Source organism: Pipistrellus hanaki (genome assembly GCF_964339955.1).
Source record: "Pipistrellus hanaki genome assembly, chromosome: 3".
NCBI lineage: Eukaryota > Metazoa > Chordata > Mammalia > Chiroptera > Vespertilionidae > Pipistrellus > Pipistrellus hanaki.
In genome coordinates, this window is record NC_140505.1 from 53,003,494 (window position 1) to 53,026,907 (window position 23,414).

A 23,414-nucleotide genomic window follows, 5' to 3' on the forward strand; every position below is an offset into this window, starting at 1 on the left:
AAATGTTGCAAAAACAGATACAATCACATTTTTATGTTGCAGGGACTTTGTTCAGTTTCACTTATTGATCAGATAGATCTCCCCCTGAGAAAACACTGGCGTTGTCCCACAGTGAATCGGAATGTAATTTTACCCAGGGCTTCCTAGTTCAGTGTTTCTAGGGAAGTGAGAGAGAGTGGAACGCCCCTTGGGCATCACAGCCTTGCGGTATCTTACACGTGGTTCAAATGATTGAGAAGACGCCGAAACCGGTTTGGCTCAATGGATAGAGCGTCGGCTTGGGGACTGAAGGGTCCCGGGTTCTATTCTGGTCAAGGGCATGTACCTTGGTTGCGGGCATATCCCCAGTAGGGGGTGTGCAAGAGGCAGCTGATTGATGACTCTCTCTCATTGATGTTTCTAACTATCTCTCTCCCTTTCTCTCTGTACATAATCAATAAGATAGATATTTTTTTAAATGATTGAGAAGATTTCTTTAAATGGAAAATACTCTTATTTTTGAGGGAGGCAGGAAGGATGGTGCATGATTCAAGTTATGACTTTGCACCTAAGGACATTGTAACTTTTTCCAGAAATCCCAGTACCCCAAAATCCAAACAGTTAAAACAAGTAAGTAGCAGTTACAAAGGTGCCTGGATTTACAAGAAAAATAAATAAAAGCTTCAGCAGAGGTTTTTCTTTTAAATAGCCAACTACTACTCCTTTACACTTTCCTCATTGGGTTGCACAAAGCTATTTACAAAGTTCAGGAGTCTATCCTCCTTATATAAAAGTAGCGGCGTTTTTTTTTTTTAAAGGAATAACTCATTTTTAGAAAACACGTACACTTTTTTAATATATTTTGAATTTTTTTTTTACAGAGAGTAAGAGAGAGGGATAGTTAGAAACATCGATGAAGAGAACATCGATCAGCTGATTCTTGCACACCCTCCACTGGGGATGTGCCCTGGACCAGAATCGAAACTGGGACATTTCAGTCCGCAGGCTGACGCTCTATCATTGAGCCAAACCGGTTTCAGCGGAAACACAAACATTTTAAACCTAAAGTTCATCTGTAACCCCAGCGTTAGCACTGTCACCTGCTGGTATAGCTCCCTGCTGTTTTTAAAGACACCTTGTGTACACAGTACTCTCAGAGCCTGGGTTACCTCCGGGCTCCGTGGCGCAGGCGTGGCCGCCCGAGGCCCCGCCCCGCGCGGAGGCGTGGCCCGCGTGCCAGCTGTCGGCGCCTCTGTTTACCGCCGGCCTGACCGGCTGCTGGGCTCCCGCGGCCCGGACACTCCCTCCCTCCTTCCTTCCTTCCCTCCGCCAAGCTCCCTATACTCTCCCGCTCCGCCGCACACTTTCCCTTAGGCTCCTTCCTGCCCTCCCGCTACGGACTCAAACAGAAAAACCCCTAAAGCTGGAGGAGGACCGCACCACCTCACCCGACGAAGCCGGGAGGCGGAAGGGCCGGGCTGCACGGGCGGCGCGAGGGAGCGGCCCCCTCCCGCCCTCGCGCGGGGACGCGCCGGGGAAAGCGCGCGCCCGCGAGCCCGGCGCCATTTTGGAAACGGGGTCTGGGCCGCGGCGCTCGACGTTCGCGGCGGCCGCAGCTCTCCGAGGGACGTCTCTCAGAGCGACGAGGGCTCCCGGGAGGAGGACGCGGGCGGCGCGGCGCTGAGGGGGACAGCTCCTCGCAGGGCAGCCGGAGCCGCAGAGGTGGAGCCGCACTGGCGCCCGTCGCGGGACCAGCGCCTCGGATGCGGGCGGAGCGCGGGGGGCCGCGTCGGCGGGAGCCCGAAGCGCGGGGACCGGGTGGTCGCACGTGAAAGCCGCGGACCCGGCCGCCGCCGTCCCCGGAGCCCGGGGCGGTGCGTGGGGGAAGCCGCCCGCGACAGCAGGTAAGGGCGCGAGCAGAGCCGGAGCTCGCGGCCATCGCGGGGCCGGGCGCTCTGCCGGCTCGGTGGGCGGCGGGGCGGGCTGGCGGCGCTGGGGCCAGGGGTCGGGGGTCGGGGGTCCTGGGCGCGGGTGAGCCGCCCTTCGAAGCGCGGGGCCGGGCGGGGCGGGGCGGGGCCGGGGGCGCGGCCGGCGCCCGGACCTTGGAGCCGCTCGGGGGCGGTTCCCCGCCTGCCTGCGGCTTCAAAACACGTCAGCCGGGCGTGGTGCGTGTGCGGGGCCGCGGCCGCCTCCCCGCCGGCGCCGGCGCCCCCCCTGCGCTCCGCCGCGCTCTCCCCGGTGCCTCTTCCCGGTGCGGCTGCGCCCCGCTTGCAGCGTGAGAAATGGGCTGTGAGATGTCAACACCCAGGGCGGGCGGCGCCCCAGGAATGTCCGGAGCGGCCGGTCCCAGAAAACTTGGTCAACTTGTGCCGCAGCAGCTTCCCTGCGCTGGGCCGCAGCTTGGGATGCGGAGCGGCCTGTTAGATGATGGTTGGCCTGCGTCTCCGGGCTAGGAGCTGAGATTGCTATTATTTTATTGCTGATGATACCCAGTCGAATGACCCCGATCTTTATTTTTTTTTTTTAAGATTTTAAATATATTGATTTTTTTTTTTTTCAGAGAGGGAGAGGAGAGAGACGGATAGAGAGCTAGAAACATCGATAAGAGAGAGACTCCGACCAGCTGCCTCCTGCACACCCCCCACCAGGGATGCGCCCGCCACCAAGGTACATGCATGCCCTTGAGCGGAATCGAACCTGGGACCTTCCAGTCCGCAGACCGACGCTCTATCCACTGAGCCAAACCTGTTTCAGCCGATCTTTATTTTTTCCCCCTCATTTTTTTATTAGGGTATTATATGTGTACATATCTTACCATTGCCCCCCGCCCCACCTCACCCCTCAGAGTTTTGCGTCCATTGGTTATGTTTATAAGCATGCATACGAGTCCTTGGGTTGATCTCTATGGCCCCGATCTTTAATTTAGTCTTACTTATTTGTTTATTTTTGCCATCCCTGAAATAGCTATAAAATTGCCAATGCTCCCAGTCAATCTAGACAGAATTTCATCACTATGCTCTCTCCCATCCATCTAGATCTGAGAGTCCGTCTCTTTCCACGAGTTAATTCTTGTATTCCAGCCAGAGCGTGCGTATTAATTTTAATGTTCATCAAAGGAGAGCGTAAACGGAAAGGAAATGTGATGCCAGATCAAGCTGCTTAGAGCTCAGTACAAACGGGCTTTTAAAAGGACCACAGGCGCCGGGAACTGAAAGGAAATGAAAGTGCCTGATGCCGTGAGGGACACATGAGTGTTCGCTCTGCTCTTCCCCTGAGGATGCGGTGTGGCCGCTCCTCCTAGTGTGTGGATGTGTTAGTTCTGCAATGCCCTGTACTGCTCAGCCGGTCTGCAGTCTTTCCGCATTAGTTTGCTTTTTGGCCCTCCGTAGGAGTGTCAGTCCCCCACCAAATGGCTCTGGTGGCCTAAGTTGCATTAATTATTTGGGGCCAGAAAAAGTTGCAGTTTGAAATTGAACTGCCAGAGCCCTGAAGAGACTTGGTTTGGTGTTCTACAAAGTCTCTTTGACGTTAATTGTCCAACTTCCTCTCTGCCCTTCTCTTTATTTATTTTTTAAACATATTTTTATTGATTTCAGACAGGATGGGGGAGAGAGAAACATCAGTGATGAAAGAGAGTCATTGATCGGCTGCCTCCTGCACGTCCCTTCTGGGGATCTAGCCTGTAACCCAGGCATGTGCCCTTGATCAGAATCGAACCCAGGACCCTTCATTTCACAGGCCAACACTCTATCCACTGAACCAAACCAGCTAGGACTGGCCTTTAGATAAATAGATGAGGTGTTTCACTTTGACTAAAAATAGGAAGTAGTTCATTGATATAAATTCTTTGCAGACTGATGGATGCTTTGAATTAACTTTTTAAAATACATATATAAATATTTTTATTGATTACAGAGTGAGGAAGGGAGAGGGAGAGAAACATCAGTGATGAGAGAGCATCATTGGCTTGCTGCCTCCTGCACACTCCGCACTGGGGATCCAACCCACAACCCGGGGACGGAACCCTGACATCCTGGTTCATGGATTGACATGCAACCACTGAGGCACACTGACTGGTTTGAATTAACTTTTGATATAGCAGAGCTTCATATGTAAGTAGATTTAATAAAATGCTTTTGAAAGCAGTGTACATTTTTGCATTGATAAATGAAATCATCTTGGAAAAAATTGATACTTAAAATTTTTATTAGGTGCCCACTGTGTTCTGTTATTTTCATGCATAAATGAGGACAACGCAGAGATTATTTTTATTGGCATTTGGCCTTATAGTTTTTTTCCATTGCTAAATGTACTATAATTCTGACATATTACAATCATTATATATAAGTTATAAGTTTTGTTTGGTTAGTTATAAACTAATAAATACTTAAAATATGCTTCAGTGGTCATTTAGTCTTAATATCTAGATGAAGAGATGCTATTCCTTAGTGTTGCATACTTTTTTTAATATGTCAGCTTTTCTCCCCTCACCTTGTAAAGGTATAGAAATATACTTCGTTTAAAACAATTGTAATAGACAAAGTATCTGTTGTGAGGATCAGCAAAGTATTAAAGATATTTGTTTGTATGTTCATATACTTTAAAGTAAGATAAATCTTTTCATTTTTAAGTTGAACAGTTCTGGTGTTAGAAGACTTTTCTCTAGAAATAGGCAGTCAGCATTCTGTGATAGGGGGTAGAAATTATAAAGATGGCTTCATTCTCTTTTGAATCTCTATCTCAAAATTCTGAAGAATTTTAGATAGCCAGAAGAGAAATTACAAGCCCTGGGTAGCAGACTCTTAGTTCTTTGACCCAAATTTTATATGCTAAAATTAAAGTAAGCCTTCAGGATAAGTTAAAGCAGAAAAATGGATCATAATGACAGTGTTATTAAGACATCATTACTGGGAGAGATTTTTTTTATGTTAAAGGTTACTTTGTACTTTATACTATCTTTTCTCTAAACACAGTTTAAAATATGCATCCATAGAGTCACACATAAGTTTTAGTCTTCCATTCCATACAACTACCCTCTTTTTTTAATGTTTTTATTGATTTCAGAGAGGAAGGAAGAGGAGAGAGAAATAGAAACATCAATGATGAGCCGAAACCAGTTTGGCTCAATGGATAGAGCGTCAGCTTGGGGACTGAAGGGTCCCGGGTTCGATTCCGGTCAAGGGCATGAACCTTGGTTGCGGGCATATCCCCAGTAGGGGGTGTGCAAGAGGCACCTGATCGATGACTCTCTCTCATCGGTGTTTCTAACTCTCTATCTCTCTCCCTTCCTCTCTGTACAAAATCAATAAAATATATTTAAAAAAAGAAAAAGAAAAGAAACATCAATGATGAGAGAGAATCATTGATAGGTTGCCTCCTGCAAGCCTCCTGCTGGGGATCAAGCCCACAACCCAGGCATGTGCCCTTGACCAGATTCATACCTGAAACCCTGCAGTCTACAGGCCAGTGCTCTAACCACTGAGCAAAACCGGCCAGAGCACAACTACCCTCTTACCATCACCTCTGTCATTCTGTTTTTTCCCTTTTCCCTTGCTCAAAAGAATATATACATCATTAGCTTAACTCACATTGCTGGAAATAGGAGCAATGAGGAAAAGGCAGACCTCCTGGGCTGATTTCAATGCCATAAAGACCAGAGGGTCTCTGTCATTCCCTTTCCCTGCAATCCCCAGTTCTTTTTCACAAATGTTGCTAGCTATTAGATAGAAAATCTGGAAACATAGTTGGTTAAGCTTCATGCATTTGCACATCCTTTGTACCATGCAGGAATCGGAAATTCTTACATGCTAGTGTGCCAAGAAGAGAGTTGGAGCCAGCCATTCTTTCAAAAACAATGACTCCAAATCCAGACCATTATCATTCCACAACTGCTGTCTAAAGACAAAAGAAAATTATTGCAGGCTCTGAAGTAAATAGGACCCATTTAATTGAGAGCCTGCAATACTTTTCAAAAACAACAAAAAGCCAAATCAAAACAAGATCTTTTTATCTGATTATAGTATTTATTGAAATTAAAATAGCCGAAACCGGTTTGGCTCAGTGGATAGCGCATTGGCCTGCGGACTCAAGGGTCCCAGGTTCGATTCCGGTCAAAGGCATTTACCTTTGCTGAAGGCACATCCCCGGTAGGGGGTGTGCAAGAGGCGGCTGATGGATATTTCTCTCTCCTTGATGTTTTCTGATTTCATCCCTCTCCCTTTCTCTCTGTGAAAAAATCAATAAAATATATTTTAAAAAAGAAAATAAATGTGTATAATATAGAGAAGCATATTGGAAAAAAAAAAAATTCACCTATAATTCCACCACTATTAAATCCCAATATAATACATTATTCTATTAATATAATCCACTATTATAGTGGATTAATGTGGTGAACCTACTTCCATTGTGTGTTTCTCATACATATATGTGTATTCTTACACTCTCACACACACATTTGGTTTTAAGACAAACATAGGATCATTTTTTTAAATTTTTTTTTACTGTGTCATGTATCAATACTTGGATGTCTTTGCTGTAACTGAGTTTAACGGTCATCTGTCTCCTTTCAAAAGCCCTAGTACTTTTTAATTCCTCACAAGAACTCTATGTGTTATCTTCATTTTACAATCTGAAGCACAGGGAGGTCAGTAACTTGTTCAAGGCCACCTAACCAGTGAGACATAGGATTCAAACCCAGGGAGCTTAATTCCAGAGCCACACCAGTAAAGTGTCATTGCAGGTTCTCTTTTAGTTAGTTCACTAGAACATTTTTTAAGAATTGGTTTTAGAGGGAAAAGGAGAGAGAGAAATTGATTGGTTTCCTCCCATGTATACCAGACACCGAATTGAAACTGCCACCTTTCAGTGTACAGGACGGCACTCCAATCATCAGAGTCATATCAGCGAGGGCAGTTGACTGTATCTTTTAAAACAAATTCTTGTTTTTGTTTCAAAATCATAATCAACTTTCCCCTCCAAATAGCACAGTATAAATACAAATGTTTAAGCACCTGTATAAAAAGTTGTAAGATGATAGTTGGTCTCCACTTGTGTTTTCATTATATTTTAGTTTGATATTCTCTCGGAATTACTGGCCTTGTTCTTTCTGCACACATCTCAGTGACAGAAAAATGAATTTTGAATTTACTTTCTTCAGAAGTTGAAGTATGAAAAAAATTATGCTTTTTCCTGAATAGGATGAAACGAGGAGGAAGCGATAGTGACCATAATTCATCAGAAGAAGATATTGCAGAGAAATCCAAGAAACTGAGGACTACAAATGAGCATTCTCAGACTTGTGATTGGGGTAATCTCCTTCAGGACATTGTTCTCCAGATATTTAAGTATTTGCCTCTCCTTGATCGGGCTCATGCTTCACAAGTTTGCCGCAACTGGAACCAGGTATTTCACATGCCTGACTTGTGGAGATGTTTTGAATTTGAACTGCATCAGCCAGCTACATCTTATTTGAAAGCTACACATCCAGAGCTGATCAAACAGATCATCAAAAGACATTCAAACCATCTGCAATATGTCAGCTTCAAGGTAATACTTTAAATCCTTCATTTAAAAAAAAATAAAGCATATTAGTGACCTTTGTATCCTAAATGAATATATCTTCTTGTGTCTTTGAAATACTGCTTTTTAGGAAAACTGCTTAAAGATAGATTCAGGATTATCACGTTCCTTAAAAGTTGTAATAAATAATTATATTTCAGCTTAATTACTCTATTATAATTATTAATAATTTCTTAAAAGAGCAAAAGCATTCATTAAATAAGCATAAATCATTGACCAAAGCTGTCAAACACATAAAATTATTGCAAACAATTTGAGGGAAAAGAAATGTACAGTAACATTTTTTTAAATGTGGAGATTATGGCTGACTTAACACTTAATTCTTGTTTCTACCTAATAGGGACTGAGTTTGCTTTATGATATGGAATCTGCAAAGAAAAAGGAGATAGAGAGCTTTTATGAAAAATATTTTAAGAATATATTTTTAGAAAGATGTAGAAAAAGGTACATGGAAGAATGCCAAAAGAACTGTTTGGTTTTTGTTGTTTTTTTTTTAATATATTTTTATTGATTTCAAGAGAAGGAGGAGAGGGGGAGAGAGAAAAAAACATCAATGATGAGAGAGAATAATTGATTGGCTGCCTCTTGCATGCCCCCCTACTCAAGATCGAGCCCGCTTGAGCCCTCAACCCGGGCATGTGCACTTGACCAGAACCCTTCAGTCCTCAGGCTGACACTCTATCCACTGAGCCAAACCAACTAGGGCTATTGGTTCTTTTCATTGCTGGAAGGGATATACTGAAATCATGCAGTGATGAGGTAAATGAAGTGGGTGGCTTTTTGAGATGTTTAGGATTTAAGGAATCACAGTGGTTTGTATAAGTTCAGAGGTTTGTAATGTTTTGTTTTGGGATGAATAATGAAATATGGGCATGTTTGCCAAAACCGGTTTGGCTCAGTGGATAGAGCGTCGAACTGCAGACTGAAAGGTCCCGGGTTCTATTCCGGTTGAGGGCATGTACCTTGGTTACCGGCACATCCACGGTAGGGGGTGTGCAAGAGGCAACTGGTCAATGTTTCTCTCTCATCAACATTTCTAACTCTCTATCCCTCTCAATTCCTCTCTGTGTAAAAATCAATAAAATATATTAAAAAAAAAAAAGAAAGAAATATTGGCATGTTTATTTTCTAAATGAGTAACACTGGTAGTTATTATTGAAAAGTAGTACCTGAATATCTGATTTAACTATAGCTGTAGCAGTTATTAAACAGGTAAAGTTAAACCTAGATAAAACAGGGATTCTTACCCAGAGTTCCTTACCAAAATTAAAGTCTTATCTGCTCCCAAGAATGTTATTCCTTCAATGGAAATCACTAGCTTATTCACCCATTATATGTCCAAGGATGAGGAAAGAACTGGTGATGGAAATGGTTGGGTATATAATGGCCTCCTTCCCAGAAAAATACCTAAAGGCTCTTAGACTTCTGAGGGTAGGATTGCTAGACTTTGCAAATAAAAATAGAGGATGCCTAGTTAAATTTGAGTTCAGATAACAAGTAATTTTTAGTATAAATATGTCCCTTGCATTACTTAGAACATACTTTATACTTATTCATTGGATGTCCTGTATGTTATTTGGCAACCCTAACTGGGGAAAAGTGTGGGGAAAGATAGGAGGATCAAACAAATAGAAAGTTGGGGACTTCTCATTTGTTGTCTCTCCTCTGCCTCCCTGTGATTTCAGTCATCTTTGAATTGTCTAAGAATGTTCTGATGGTAAATCCTGTTTAAAAAAATTAGTATAATATGTTAATCACATAAGTCAAAAGACCAAGGCCATCCATTGGATTGGCTGGGTCAGTGTTAATCTTTTACAGCCCCGTGATAATTCTTATATTTGTATAATCCTTACAGAACCACTTGTCCTAAAAGTTTAAACATTTTTATCTTATTGTTATTTTGCTGAGGAAATAATTTCTAACTTGCAAAAAGAGCCACATCACAGGATTTTTTTTTTTTCTCTCTCCTGATATGCCAAAGAGGTGGACAGTCTATTATTGGTGTAGAACAGGGTTTCTCCAACTTTAGGGCCAATCAGAACCCCCAATAGTGCTTGTTGAGATACAGAATGCTGACTCCCACCTCCAAGGTTTCTGATTCCGGTGGTCTGGATTGGCCGTGAGAATTCACATTTCTAACAACTTTCCAGGGGATATTGATGCTGCTGTCCAGGGACCACACTTTGAGAACCACTGGTGTAAGGAAACTTAGCCAAAGGATATTATAAACGGCTCTGCGACTTTAACATAAATCAGTATAACAGTTGTATAGCCAGGTCCTCAGAACATTTTGAGGTTAAAGTAATGTACATCAATCTGTAATTAAAGTAACAGCAATACTTTTAACTATTCTGTTTTAAGATGCTTTTTAGCCCACAGAGCAACTTCCTTTCTGAAGAGAAAAATAAAAAGAGTGCTTGAGGAGTTTTTTGGTTATCCTTCTATCTAGATATATCTAAGCAGAAGAGTGTGTAGGAGCAGCTTCTTTGAGATTTACATGCTTGACTGGTTAGAGCCCTTATTTCACTTTGCATTCATTTTTTCAGTAATATTGGTGTTGAATCCCCAGGTGTGATTTATTTGAACCTTCTGAGTAAATACTTAAGTTTCTTGTGTCTTGAAACGTGTATTATATTATACATAATGTATTTATATGTATGATTGTACCAATTATCAAATATATAATTACTTTTCAAAAATAAATGTTATGCATTTCATTAGGTTATATAGTCAGTTTGGAATAAATAAACTTAAAGTCAAGTTCTTTCAACATTAAATATATACCTTTTCATAATGAAATTTAAGTTTTGATAGTTTCCCTTATAATTTCTTAGGGTGACTCAGAAAAGTCCTAAAAGAGACAAAGTAAAACTGAGAAACAAGTATATTAGAAAAAGAGATGTATAAATGTGCCTTTTTGGAAATTCAGAGCCGATTAGTGAAATTAAAAATCAAAGAAAAGTAGACAGTGTCAATATTGAAAGCAGGTATAGCTTGCTTATAAAAATCTTCTGATAAGTGTGTAAAGATTTATTCTTAAACAAAGTTAGTGTCAGTACAGCTTGGATTTTATTTAAAGAAAACTTTTTTTGGTAAAGAATTAGGTTGATAGGCATATTCATGTGAGGGGTGGGTGATAAAAAGAATATAAATTCTTTAAATTATAATGCAATAAACTAATAACTATTTTTTGTTTTTGTAAAGTTAATAAATGCACAGAGTAATGTAAATATACCAATGGGTAAATGGTGTTTTCTTTCTAAGGTGGACAGCAGCAAAGAATCAGCTGAAGCAGCTTGTGATATATTATCACAACTTGTGAACTGCTCTTTAAAAACACTTGGACTTATTTCAACTGCTCGGCCAAGTTTTATGGATTTACCAAAGGTATCTTGCTGGTTTTGTTTTATTAACTATTACTGAGAAATCATTAAAACCATATTCATTCCTATACTGACATTGGGAATGTAAGAAGTAGTAGTATAATAGAAAATAAGTTACTATTTGGAATGTTAACAGGATTTTTTAAAACTTTATTTTTTTTATGAGTAAGGTTGAAGAGTGAATAAATTTTTAGAGGTTCCTATAGAAAGTTTTAAAAGAGACAAAGTAAAACTGAGAAACAGGAATCCTATATAATAAAGAGGTAATGTGCAAATTGACCCTTACTCCGTCACACTGTGACAAGATGGCTGTGCCCACAGTGTAGGCGGGGTTCCCATAACAAGCGATCAGCAGGGACCTGAGGCTGCATGGTACCAGGCCAGGGGACCTGAGGCCGCGCCCCCGGGGGTGACAAGGGACCTCGGGCCGCACCCACCACCCCAGCGCTGGGCCAGGGTACCTGAGGGTGCACTGGGGACCTGCTACTGCACCCCCTACTCAGTGAGGCTTGACAGGAGTGGGGCCAGCCAGGTCTGGATCTTGTTCAGTGAGTTTGAGGCTAGCCAGGTTTGGGTCTTGTGTGATTTCAAGGTGCTTGCGGGTGGGCAGGGACTTGACTCGGTCCCATGGTGAGCCCCAGACTCTTGACAGGATGAAGATTTTCATATACATTTTGCTAATTTTCTTTCATCTCTGATACTTCTATTATAGAGAAAGGGTAAATAGCAATATTAAAATGTTTCCTCTAGTTCATTCCCTTTTAATGTGCACAAAATTTATGCACCAGGCCACTAGTATTAGAAAAAGAGACATAGATGTGCCTTTTTGGACTTTCAGGGCAGATTGATGAAATTAAAATCAAAGAAAAGTAGACTGTGTCTGTATTGAAAGCAGGTTTAGCTTGCTTATAAAATTTTCTTTTAAGTGCATAAAGATTTATTCTCAAGCAGAGTTAGTATCAGAACAGCTTGGATTAATTTACAGATTTTATTTAAAGAAAATTTTTTGAAGAGTTAGTTGATATATATTCATATTTATGCTTTTAGATGATCCTACATGTAATTGGAAGTAGTCTCTCTAATAATTATTCTGTTAAAATAGAAAAATAAGTGTGCATTTTTAGAAAGACAACTAATAAAGGCCCTCGAGTATGTTAGCTAATGTTATTTTGGAGAGCATCACAAACTAAAATGTAGATATCCTTTTAAAACACCTCACAGTTTAATTTACTAGGATGATTCAGAGAGAGATTTTACTAACTTGAGTGTATATTATAACCCAGGTGGTTCAATGGAATATCAATCAATAACATATATCACTAGTTAATTTCCAAGTCTTAATTGATTTTAAAAAGGTTCACTACATATCTACATTTGAAATAAAATGTTTTCTCATCATATGTAAAATAAGGGAAATGGACAAGAGCATCTGTTTATTTCAGCATTTTAAGATTCTAAGTATGTAAGTTCACTATTGTTGTCAAACTTAATGTTTGAATTTTGGATTACCACTATTTCAAATTTTCCCTTCCTAAGAGAATCAATCCTAAAATGGTTCAAGGATCTCAGTCTAAGAAGCACTTAGTTATGTGCTACAGTAACACCTTATTCAAGCATCATGTGGGAAATCTTCTGAATTGAATTTTTTATGTACATACCATAGTTAAATATACATATGGTATATGTATAAAATAAAACATATTAAAAGTATGTTGAACATAATTTTTTTTCATTACTCGGGATTATCATTATGCATAATTAGTACTGATGCTGTACTTATGTGTAGTAGTTTTCTCTTTGGGAATTATTGATGAACTAGAGGCTCGGTGCATGAAATTCGTGCACTGGGAGGGGGCCTCTCAGTCAAGCCTGCACCCTCTTCAATCTGGCCTGCAGGTACTGCCCACCGGCCTGGAGCAGGGCACCTAGCTTCGTTGCCTTGGGCAGCGCGCTCCCAGCAGATGGGCAGGTGTCCCAAACTCCCCACTGGCCGCTCCACGCGCTGCCTACCTGCTCAGAGGAACTGGGGCGGGACGCCTGCCTTCATCACTGTGGCAACGATGCAAGTGTCCCGTCTGAACCAGAATGATCCTCAGTTTGCATATTCCCTCCTTATTGGCTGTGGGTGCCACCATCTTTGTTGTGGAGTTATGGTCAATTTGCATATTCTCTATTAGGATGGGCCTCAGGTGCTTGTACTGTTTTTATTTTTTCTTTTCCTATTAGGGCTTCTGCAGAGATTGAAATTGAGTGTCGCTATAATTAGGAAATCCTGTGAGAACCAAAAGAAACCTGAAAGAAAGATATTTGACCAAAGCTAAATCTGAGGGAAATGGGAAAACGAAGGCAGTGATGCAGTTATGAGTATACTAATGAAATGTGATTGTATGAGATAAATAATTGAGTTTGATATGAAAATATTAGGAGGAAGATATTAGCACTTAAAGAGTAAAACAGTTAATTACAGTGCAAAGAAAGGAATGTGACTAAAAAGATAGTGTTTCATTGTCCAGTTGACCCTTGAACAACATGGGTGTGGGAGGACCCACTCCTGAGCATTGGAAGATCTGGCCCTCGGCATGTGGGGATTTCCAGCTTCGGATCGAATGTAACTGATCCATGAACAACACCAGTTTAACGGCTGCACGGGTCCACTTACACAAAATTTGATATTTTTCTATTTTAAAAAAATCCACATATAAGTGGCCCTGTACAGTTCAAACCCATCTTATTCAAGGGTCAGCTGTACTTTCTGGCTATTAGCCTGCCCTCTTCCCAATTTACTACCGAAGTAAATTTATGAAGTTAAATGGGAGGTCAGATTGGCTCTGTGGAGAAATGTTTGATCAAGTATTGGCCTCTCTTTCCTCTCCTGCGTTATTTGTCCACTGGTTATGGCTTCTTAGTTTTTACTCAAAGTCATATACTTTGACCATGCTTTTGTTTCAAACCCTTTTTAAAATCCTCAACAAAGGCTATGTTTTTGTTGATTTTGAAAAAGAGAGTGAAGGAGAGAGAAACAAGGAGAGAAACATTGATTAGTTGCCTTCTGTCCTCACCCCGACTGGGGATTGAACCTGCAACCTGACTGGGAATCAAACCCACAACCTTTTGGTGTATGGAATGATGCTCCAATCAGCTGAGCCACCCGGTCAGGCCTTGACCATGCTTTGATTCCTGTTTCCCTACAGTGGTTCCTTTAGATCAGACTCTGTGTCCAACTGATAACTTAGGATATGTTTATTATAATGGATAGCTATTAATTGTTATATTTGTGGGAAAATATGTTAAAATAGGCTTGAAAACATAGATAATTTAACATATTTAAAGGCATTTTTAAACTTGGAATTTTATTTAGGTATGATTTTTATTTTATAATCAAATTTTATTTAAGTTTTCATATTCCAAATAAGTCTTTCATAGGTTGTGAGTTGGTGGTTATTTTAATTTTTAATGATTATGCTAATAGTTATTATGTTTTAATGGTCATTACTATCAGACAAAAAAATAATGCAATTTGTTATAAAATAGGAGAGTAGGGTTTCAGATAGTGATGTGAAATGTCTAAGAGGTATTATCAACCTGAATTCCAGAATTTCTCTCTTTTCTTACCAATAATTATTGTGATAGAGACACTCATCTTGAGGCTTGAAGTCTTTTTTTTCTCCCAAAGGTAAAAAGGTGCTTCAGTAGAGTGAAGGAGATGCTGCCCCTAAAATAGTTATGAAATAATAGCATTAGGGTTCAAATATGTGTATGATGACAACTCTTTCAATTCTCATTTGTAGAATTGAAACAATGTATTTTTTTTTTTTTTTGCTTTTCAGTCTCACTTTATCTCTGCACTGACAGTTGTGTTTGTAAACTCCAAATCCTTATCCTCGCTTAAGATAGATGATACCCCAGTAGATGATCCATCCCTCAAAGTACTGGTGGCCAACAACAGTGATACGCTCAAGCTGCTAAAAATGAGCAGCTGTCCTCACGTATCCCCAGCAGGTATGTTTTGTTTTTACCAGATAACATTTTAGTCAATGTATTGATACGTTTATCAAATTAAAAAAAAACTATGATCACTAATCTTGAAGGGGAATTAATATGATTATTCTCTTTTACATATGTGGTTTAAAAAAAATGTGTATATATATATTTTATTGATTTCAGAGAGGAAGGGAGAGGGAGAGATAGAAACATCAAGTGATGAGAGAATCATTGATTGGCTGCCTCCTGCACTCCCCTACGACTGGGGACTGAGCCTGCAACCCAGGCATATGCCCTTCACCAAAGTCGAACCTGTGACCCTTCAGTCTTAGACCAATGCTCTGTCCACTTAGCCAAACCATCTAGAGCTACATAAGTGTTCTTAATGTCATAAATCAAATTCTGTAGCATTGACACTTCCAAATTATTTTCTAATTTTATTCGGCAATTTGTTTCCAACCTGTGTTAAAAAAATGGATAAATTCAAAAAAATGAAAGGCCAAGATGAGGTCTGCCTGAGGTGCTCCTTTAGGTAAAATAGAACTTTCTCTTATTGCATTTGAGCTAACAGGATAGGTTTTGAGTCTGTGTAATCTCATAATTGGTTTTCTTCTTGCTAAGTAGAGGAGAGAAGTTGTGCTAAAGTTGTTACCTTACATTTTGCAAGATAATGCTTTCCCTAGGTTGAAATTTGGAGCCAAAGGTCACTTTAAATGGGGGAATAATCTACACTAATAAAAGAAATATGCAAATTGACCATACCTACATGATATCCACCAGCCAATTAGGAGTGAGTGTGTAAATTGACCCAACAAGGATGGTGGGTTAATTTGCATATGCAGGTGTGGAGCGAAAACTGAAGGCTCCGGCCCAAGCAAAGACTTATGAAGACTGAAGAGGCTTGGCTTCTCTGCTAGGATAGAGCAGAGAAGCCAAGCCTCACTGTAGCCAGAGCAGAGAAGCCTCAAGGCTGCAGCCAAAGCAAAGGCTGGGTCCCAAGTGCCAGAGGAAAACCAGTGCTTATTGCACGAATGTTCATGCAATGGGCCTCTAGTAGCATTATAAAATCTCATATAGAATTTAAATACTGTACCTTATTCAGTTTTATATCATGTAAATTTCAAATGGCTTATATTCTAAAGTAAGTATACAATACTTTCTACTACTCTCTGATGCTTCACTCCTGACTCAACCTCCCACTGTTGACCTTCCTCCCAATCCTTTGGCTGTTGTTTGGGAAACTTTATTTTTAAGAAATGATCTTAAATTCTTGAACTCTTTACAGAACACTTCCCATTTTCTTGCCATAACTAAAGCCCGGTTTTCCCCCAAGAAAAGAGATAACTATATCTCTCTTGGATGAAGATATTTGCTCATTCTCCCCTATCTACCATACAGAGGATCTTGGTGATGGGAATGGCAAGGTTTCTTGCAATACAGTGGGCCCTCTGTATCCGTGGATTCTGCATGCATGGACTCAACCAATTATGGATTGAAAATATTCAGGAAAAGTAAAAAGGTTATGTTGTTGCTGATGTGTATTGTGTAGTTTGGCATATGATGATTGCAACATCTGTACTGAGCATGTACAGATTCTTTTTGGCATTATTCCCTAAACAATGCAGGATAATAACTATTTATATAGCATTTCGATTGTATTAAGTATTATAAGTAACGTAGAGATGATTTAAAGTGTATGGGAGGATGTGCGTAGGTTATTAGCAAATATTACACATTTTATATAAGGTACTAGAGCATCTAGTGGATTTTGGTTTCTGCAGGGGGAAGGGAGGAGTGGTATGGTATTGTGTGATTGTCCTGGAACCAATCACCAAGTGACACCAAGATATGACTATATTTTCCTAACTTCTGCCACTTCTAGATTATCACAAAATATGATAAATCTAAATTAAAAAGAATGGGCTTTGGCAGTTACTTCTTCTGTAATCTTGGTCACATCTTACTATCTACTGAATAGATAACTCAGAGTAAGGTTCATAACTCAAAGCTTCATTGTGTACAAGGCCCTTTGTATCCTGATCTCCACCCATCTCTTTCATTATGTTAGCTATTCGCTCACATGCAGCTTTTACTTGAGCCCTATGTAAACTACAGGTCTTTATACCTGTGTGTCAGCAGAACACTGTACCTTGTGGAATACCTGTTTTCCCCCACTTCATCTAGATTCTAGATAATTCCAACTCAGCTTTCAGAATTCAGCTCAGGTGTTTTGGTTTTATTCCTGTTGCCTCCTCTCTGCTTTCACTACCCTGTCGTTTCCATATCACTCTGAACGCAACTCATAGCACTCTGTGAGAGCCTTTGGGTCTCTGGTTTCTCCACGAGAGTGAGCTCATTATTCTCTTTATCCCAATACATCCCATGTTTATTTTTAATGAATATACACATCAGTTCTGATAGAATGGTATAAGCTTCCTTAATGTAACCTAATGACTTGTGGACTAGTTGTTTCACTAGATGGAGCACTTATAACACTTTTTTTAAAAATCCTCTCCCAAAGATATGTGTGCTTTTATTGATTTTAGAGAGAGATATCAATGTCAGAAATATCAACCAGTTACTTTCCATACACACTTAGACCAGGGATCAAACCTGCAACCTAGGTATGTGCCCTGACCCAGAAACCTAACCTGCAACATTTTGGTGTATAGGATGACAGTTTAACCAACTGAGGCACCTGGCCAGGGCTATATTTTTTAAGTTTGTAACTATAAAGAGCTTTAAAATTTACCATGTTATATATTTTTTTATCCATGTTTCATACATTTGGACAGTTTTTCTAAGTTGAAATTACAGGCTATTTTTTATTCTGCTTTCTTCACTGAACATCTTGTCAAACTTTTTTCCCATTTCGTATAGTCCTTATAATTGTCTATTGTGCTGCGCCAGCACAGCCAAGGGTTCAGCAAGCCTGAGGGAGGGCTGGTGAAGGATGAAGAAAAAGAGAGACAAAAAGAATAAGCTGGGTCTAGATGGATCTTCTGTGCCAGGCTGAGGCCACAGAACAGATCCAGACTGCAAAGCTGATGCTTTATTTAAAGTCAGGGGCAAACAAGGTAATTTACAATGTTCTTATAAGTTTCACTTGTCACTTGCTGCCCCTCCCACAGCCCATTAGCTACCCAGGAAAGATCTAGTGATTAGGGAATAATGACAAAAAGAATCTACATGTTCAGTACACATGTTGCAATCAAGCTTAAGCAGTCACAAGATCAAGCTTAATTATGCTTAGAGGGCTGTGCCCTCAATGCTGGGACTTGTTTGCGACTTTGCCAGCAGGTCAGTCTGAGGCTTAACTCTATAACGCTCCCTACAGGGCCTCTAGGGACCATTTGACACCTGTGTCTTGTCTCTTTCATACTCCTGATTTTCCTCTTTCTTCCCGGATTGTTTCTACTCTGTTTTCTTAGCTGGGTTTTCTTTTCGTTCCTTAAACTTTGATGTTTCGCTATCTTCTGTATTGGATCCTTTTTTGTTTTGCTGTGTAAACTCAGCTCTGTTCTCATTACCTATTCAGTTACATCCTATATGTTAATACCTCCTACGTTGGATGTCTCTGAAACTCTAGCGCTGTGTATTGAGCTATGATGGCCCAGTGCCTCTAGATTCTGTCTCACAGGTATTGATACTTCAGACAAATGAACTTCCTTTTTCCCCCTGTCCAAATTTGCTTTTCCCTTTTTACCATCTCATTGAATGGCATCTGTCTAGTTGTCAGGGACCTGATAGATGCCCTTAATTCCTCCCTTTACTTTGTACATTTCTTCCACAAAGGTCTGGTGTCCCTGAAGTATGCCTTGAATCTCTATGATGCCATAGAATGAATGTTTGTGTTGTTTCCTCTCCCTCAACCCCAGTCCTTGTATTGAAACCCTAATCCCCAGTGTGATGGTATTTGGAGGTGGGTTGGTAGATAATTAGGTCATGAGAGTTGAGGCCTCATCAATAAAATTAGTACTCTTATAAGAAAGACAGTCTCTCCACCATGTGAAAACATAGTGAGAAGTAGCCATCTACAAGTGGGGGGTAGGGAGAGAGTTCTGCCCCTCACCCAAACCTGACCATGCTGGCATCTTGATCTTGGACTTTTAGTCTCAAGAACTGTAAGAAATAGATGTTTATTTTTTAAGCCACTCGCTTCTGTTAAGTAGCCCAAACAAACTAAGACACTGTACCTTTCTTTATCTCCACTCTTCCTGCTCTAGTCCAGGCCTCACAATCTTTGGGCTATACCCTCTTAACTGATTTCCTGATTTGCAGACTTGCTCTTCTCTAATCTGATTTCCATTCTAAAATATAAGTTTGATGTTTTTTTCCCTCCAGTTTCTTTAGAAACTTCTTACTGTGCTTTAGATAAGATCCAAACACCTTGCTGAAGCTGGCAAGATCCTATATGAGATGGTCCTTGCCTGTCTGTTGGGATTCAACCTTTAAAATAATCTCTTACTTGGATAATCTGTGTTGAATTTCGGTCAGTTCTTAGGATGCTTGTGTTTTCTTCCATGTTTGGGTGTTCCACAGGAAATACCATTCACTTCCTTTCTTCACTGGGTTTTTAAAAGGGTCATTCCTGGACAGTCTTGTTTTAAAGCCAACTATGCTATATAACATAATCATGGGAGTGGTATCTTAATCACATTCACAGGCTCCAGGGATTAGGGCGTGGAATCTTAGGAGCTACTTTGAGAAGCAATGTTTGCCATACTGCTTTATTACTAGTAACTGGTATCTCTCTCCCAGTTTCTTTTATCTGCATCTTAGGTAACCATTTCCCGTGTGTGTGTTTCTGTTTTTTTCTATTTATATCAGGTTTATAAGATTGCAAAGAATGAAATGTGTTCAGGTTACCTTGGGTGGTCAGGGTTTATTTTATAGTATATATACACCTTGTGGAGACAGAAACTTGGCAGTGACTGAACATTAAAGCACAGCTGTCTTTTACTCCCTCTTCAGGTGATTCTCTTAAACTGGCTATTCCATTTATCTCTTCACTGATTCTGTTGCTTGTCTTCTCCTCCTACTCTTTAACGTTTTGGGCTTATTGGTGGCCTTAGTATTGTCACTCCTTAATTAGTAACTACTGTGCTTGAATTCCAGTTGTGGTCTTTGAAATTAACTGCCTACAACTTCAAAATAGGATATTTACCTTTCTAGACTTTTATTTGTAGGATAACATATCTAGTACCTGACATATCGTTGTTGTACAATAGATAGTAGATAATATGATGTGAGTTTTGTTGTTCCTATTCTTGTTTCTAAACACCCAAAGGAAATGGTTTATTTGCTCACTTATCAAGTAGTATACCAGTATAAAGGGTGTGTCTAACTAAGCCACTTTGTTTTTTTTTGTTTGTTTGTTTGTTTTGGTTTTTTTGGTTTTTTGTTTTTTATATATATTTTATTGATTTTTTACAGAGGAAGGGAGAAAGATAGAGAGCTAGAAACGTCGATGAGAGAGAAACATCGACCAGTTGCCTCTTGCACACCCCCTACTGGGGATATGCCCGCAACCAAGGTACATGCCCCTGACCGGAATCGAACCCGGGACCTTTCAGTCCGCAGACCGACGCTCTACCACCGGTTTCGGCAGATATTAGCCTTTGTTAAATCATCTGCTGGTAGGGGTTTGGAGCAGTTTTGAAGCATAGTACCCTATGCATTGGAACCATTTAAGGAACTGCTTTGTGTGTAACTTAGAGCTTTCAAAGACATAATGTATATTTTCACTAATGTGAGTTGGTAATTACCTTTTGACTTGTTTACCTTGGTATTTTTTTTTCTTAGAAATGTGACATACTTAGCCGAAACCGGTTTGGCTCAGTGGTAGAGCGTGGGTCTGTGGACTGAAAGGTCCCAGGTTCAATTCCGGTCAAGGGCATGTACATTGGTTTCGGGCACATCCCCAGTAGGGGGTGTGCAAGAGGCAGCTGGTTGATGTTTCTCTCTCATCGATGTTTCTAGCTCTCTATCCCTCTCTCCTCCTCTCTGTAAAAAATCAATAAAATATATTTAAAAAAAAAAAAAAGAAATGTGACATACTTATTATATATACTATTTATCAGTTAAACTCTGCTCATTTGATGAAGATCTATTTTTTAAATATCTTATTTCAAATGTTTTATTATATAAATAATACTGTATATGATTTCTACCTTATTTTAATTAAGATTTATTAAGATTTTGAATTTCAAAAAATGCCCTTTGGCTTCTGTTGCAATAATCATACAATTTTCCTTGCCTCACCTATCAGTTCAGTGATAGTAAACAGTTTCTTTAAAAAAATTATGGTACTACATTACTGGGATAAACCTTGCTTAGTCATTGTATATTTTTAAATGACATAATTATTTATTAATTTTTCTGAGTTGATAAGTGAGCTTTCTTTCTTAGGTGTCATTTAAATTGGTCTAATTTTCTTAAGGACAAAATTAGTAATATTTAAATATTGGTAACTTACCTTCTAATTCAATCATATAACTAAATTTTAAATTGTATAGCTTTGTGTAAGGGAAATAGGTAAGATTTTATTGTGGGACATGTATTTGATTACATTTTTGAACAGATGATGATGACCTTGTGCAGAAATTTGTAAATAATTAGATCTTTTTTTTTCCAAGGTATCCTTTGTGTGGCTGATCAATGTCATGGCTTACGTGAACTGGCCCTGAATTACCATTTGTTAAGTGATGAATTGCTGCTGGCTTTATCTTCTGAAAAACACGTTCGATTAGAACATTTGCGCATTGATGTAGTCAGCGAGAATCCTGGACAGACACACTTCCATACAATTCAGAAGAGCAGCTGGGATGCTTTCATCAGACATTCACCCAAAGTGAACTTAGTGATGTATTTTTTTTTATATGAAGAGGAATTTGATCCATTCTTTCGGTATGAAATACCTGCCACCCATCTTTATTTTGGGAGATCAGTAAGCAAAGATGTGCTTGGCCGTGTGGGAATGACATGCCCTAGACTAGTTGAACTAGTAGTGTGTGCTAATGGATTACGACCTCTTGATGAAGAGTTAATTCGAATTGCAGAACGATGCAAAAATTTGTCAGCTATTGGACTAGGGGAATGCGAAGTCTCATGTAGTGCCTTTGTTGAGTTTGTGAAGATGTGTGGCGGTCGCCTGTCTCAATTATCCATTATGGAAGAAGTATTAATTCCTGACCAAACGTATAGCTTGGAGCAGATTCATTGGGAAGTGTCCAAGCACCTTGGTAGGGTGTGGTTTCCAGACATGATGCCCACGTGGTAAAGACTAAGTGATGTAGGGAATGATGAATAGCACCTTAACTTTAAGCATATTGTATTATAACAAAAGTTTATTTCCTGTAGCTCTGATATAATTCTATTTTGTGGAACAGAAATTTAATATGAGTATTCTGTATTGAGTATATAAGGACTGTTTATTGGAAGACCCATGAATCATTTTTGGTTGGAAAATTTTATTTCTTTAGTCAGATTGCAGATTTTATTTAATTTGGTTCAAATCTGAAACCTGTTATAAAGATTGAATATTTTACAATCTGAAGGAACAAAACCTATACACTGAGTAGCCAGATTATTATGATCTCTGAACACATAATAATCTGGCCACTCAGGGTGTGTGTGTTAGAGGCCTGGTGCATGAATTCGTGAATAGATGTGGTCTGGCCAGCCTGGCTAGGGGGAGGGGACATGGGCGGTTGGCCGGCCTGCCTGCTGGACGAGGGGACAATTTGCATATTAGCCTTTTTTATATAGGATAAACACTGAGTGGCCAGATTATTGTGTGTTCAGAGATCATAATAATACGGCCATTCAGTGTATATTATAATATCCAAGAAGTGAGTACTAATAGATTTTACAAAATGTTGTGTTACATTCTTTATTTTAATGTAAACTTGACATTTTAGGGTCTTCAGTTATATATATATACCTGTTATAAGGTGTTTAATATAGCTCAGGAAAGTAAGCATTTTGTGAGGAAAAAATGTACGTTATTTTGTATCTAATGAAAAAGATTGGTTGAATGTTCTCAAATGTTACCTTTAAAAAGGTATAAATATAATTATTATTCTTAGACATCCGATATATGTCACACAGTAGTTATATTAGAAGGATAATAAACAGCCAAGATAAAATTAAAAGAAAATAAACACCAGAAGGGAAGCATTGTCTAGTTTAGTATAAACTTTTAGATTTCTTCTGTAATCTGCTAAACCATTGTAATTCTTTTCTGCAATACATTATTCTATGTGGCACTTGAGGCATTGTATGTAAAGTAAGGAATGTTTTACGAATTCTCAGTTTTGTTTGTTTAAACTAGTTTTGAAGTATTATACAATAATTGAAAAGTTTATTTTTAAAAAGCTAAATTCAAATAAAAGTAGAACTTTAAAATACTTAAAAATTATTTCCATGAAGGAATATATTTTTTAAGTCTCCAGTGAATTTCATTTTTCCATTTTGGAATTATATAGT

General features: G+C 39.5%; 1 protein-coding gene across 1 annotated transcript; it reads left to right on the forward strand.

Moving 5' to 3' along the window:
- Positions 1 to 1,365: 1,365 nt before the first annotated feature.
- FBXL3 (F-box and leucine rich repeat protein 3) lies at positions 1,366 to 23,070 on the forward strand. The gene is made up of 5 exons (XM_084877125.1): positions 1,366 to 1,883; positions 7,179 to 7,527; positions 10,825 to 10,947; positions 14,771 to 14,942; positions 21,563 to 23,070. The coding sequence occupies exons 2-5, from the start codon at positions 7,180 to 7,182 to the stop codon at positions 22,204 to 22,206; spliced, it is 1,287 nt and encodes a 428-aa protein (XP_084733251.1). The 5' UTR covers positions 1,366 to 1,883; position 7,179; the 3' UTR covers positions 22,207 to 23,070.
- Positions 23,071 to 23,414: the final 344 nt, after the last annotated feature.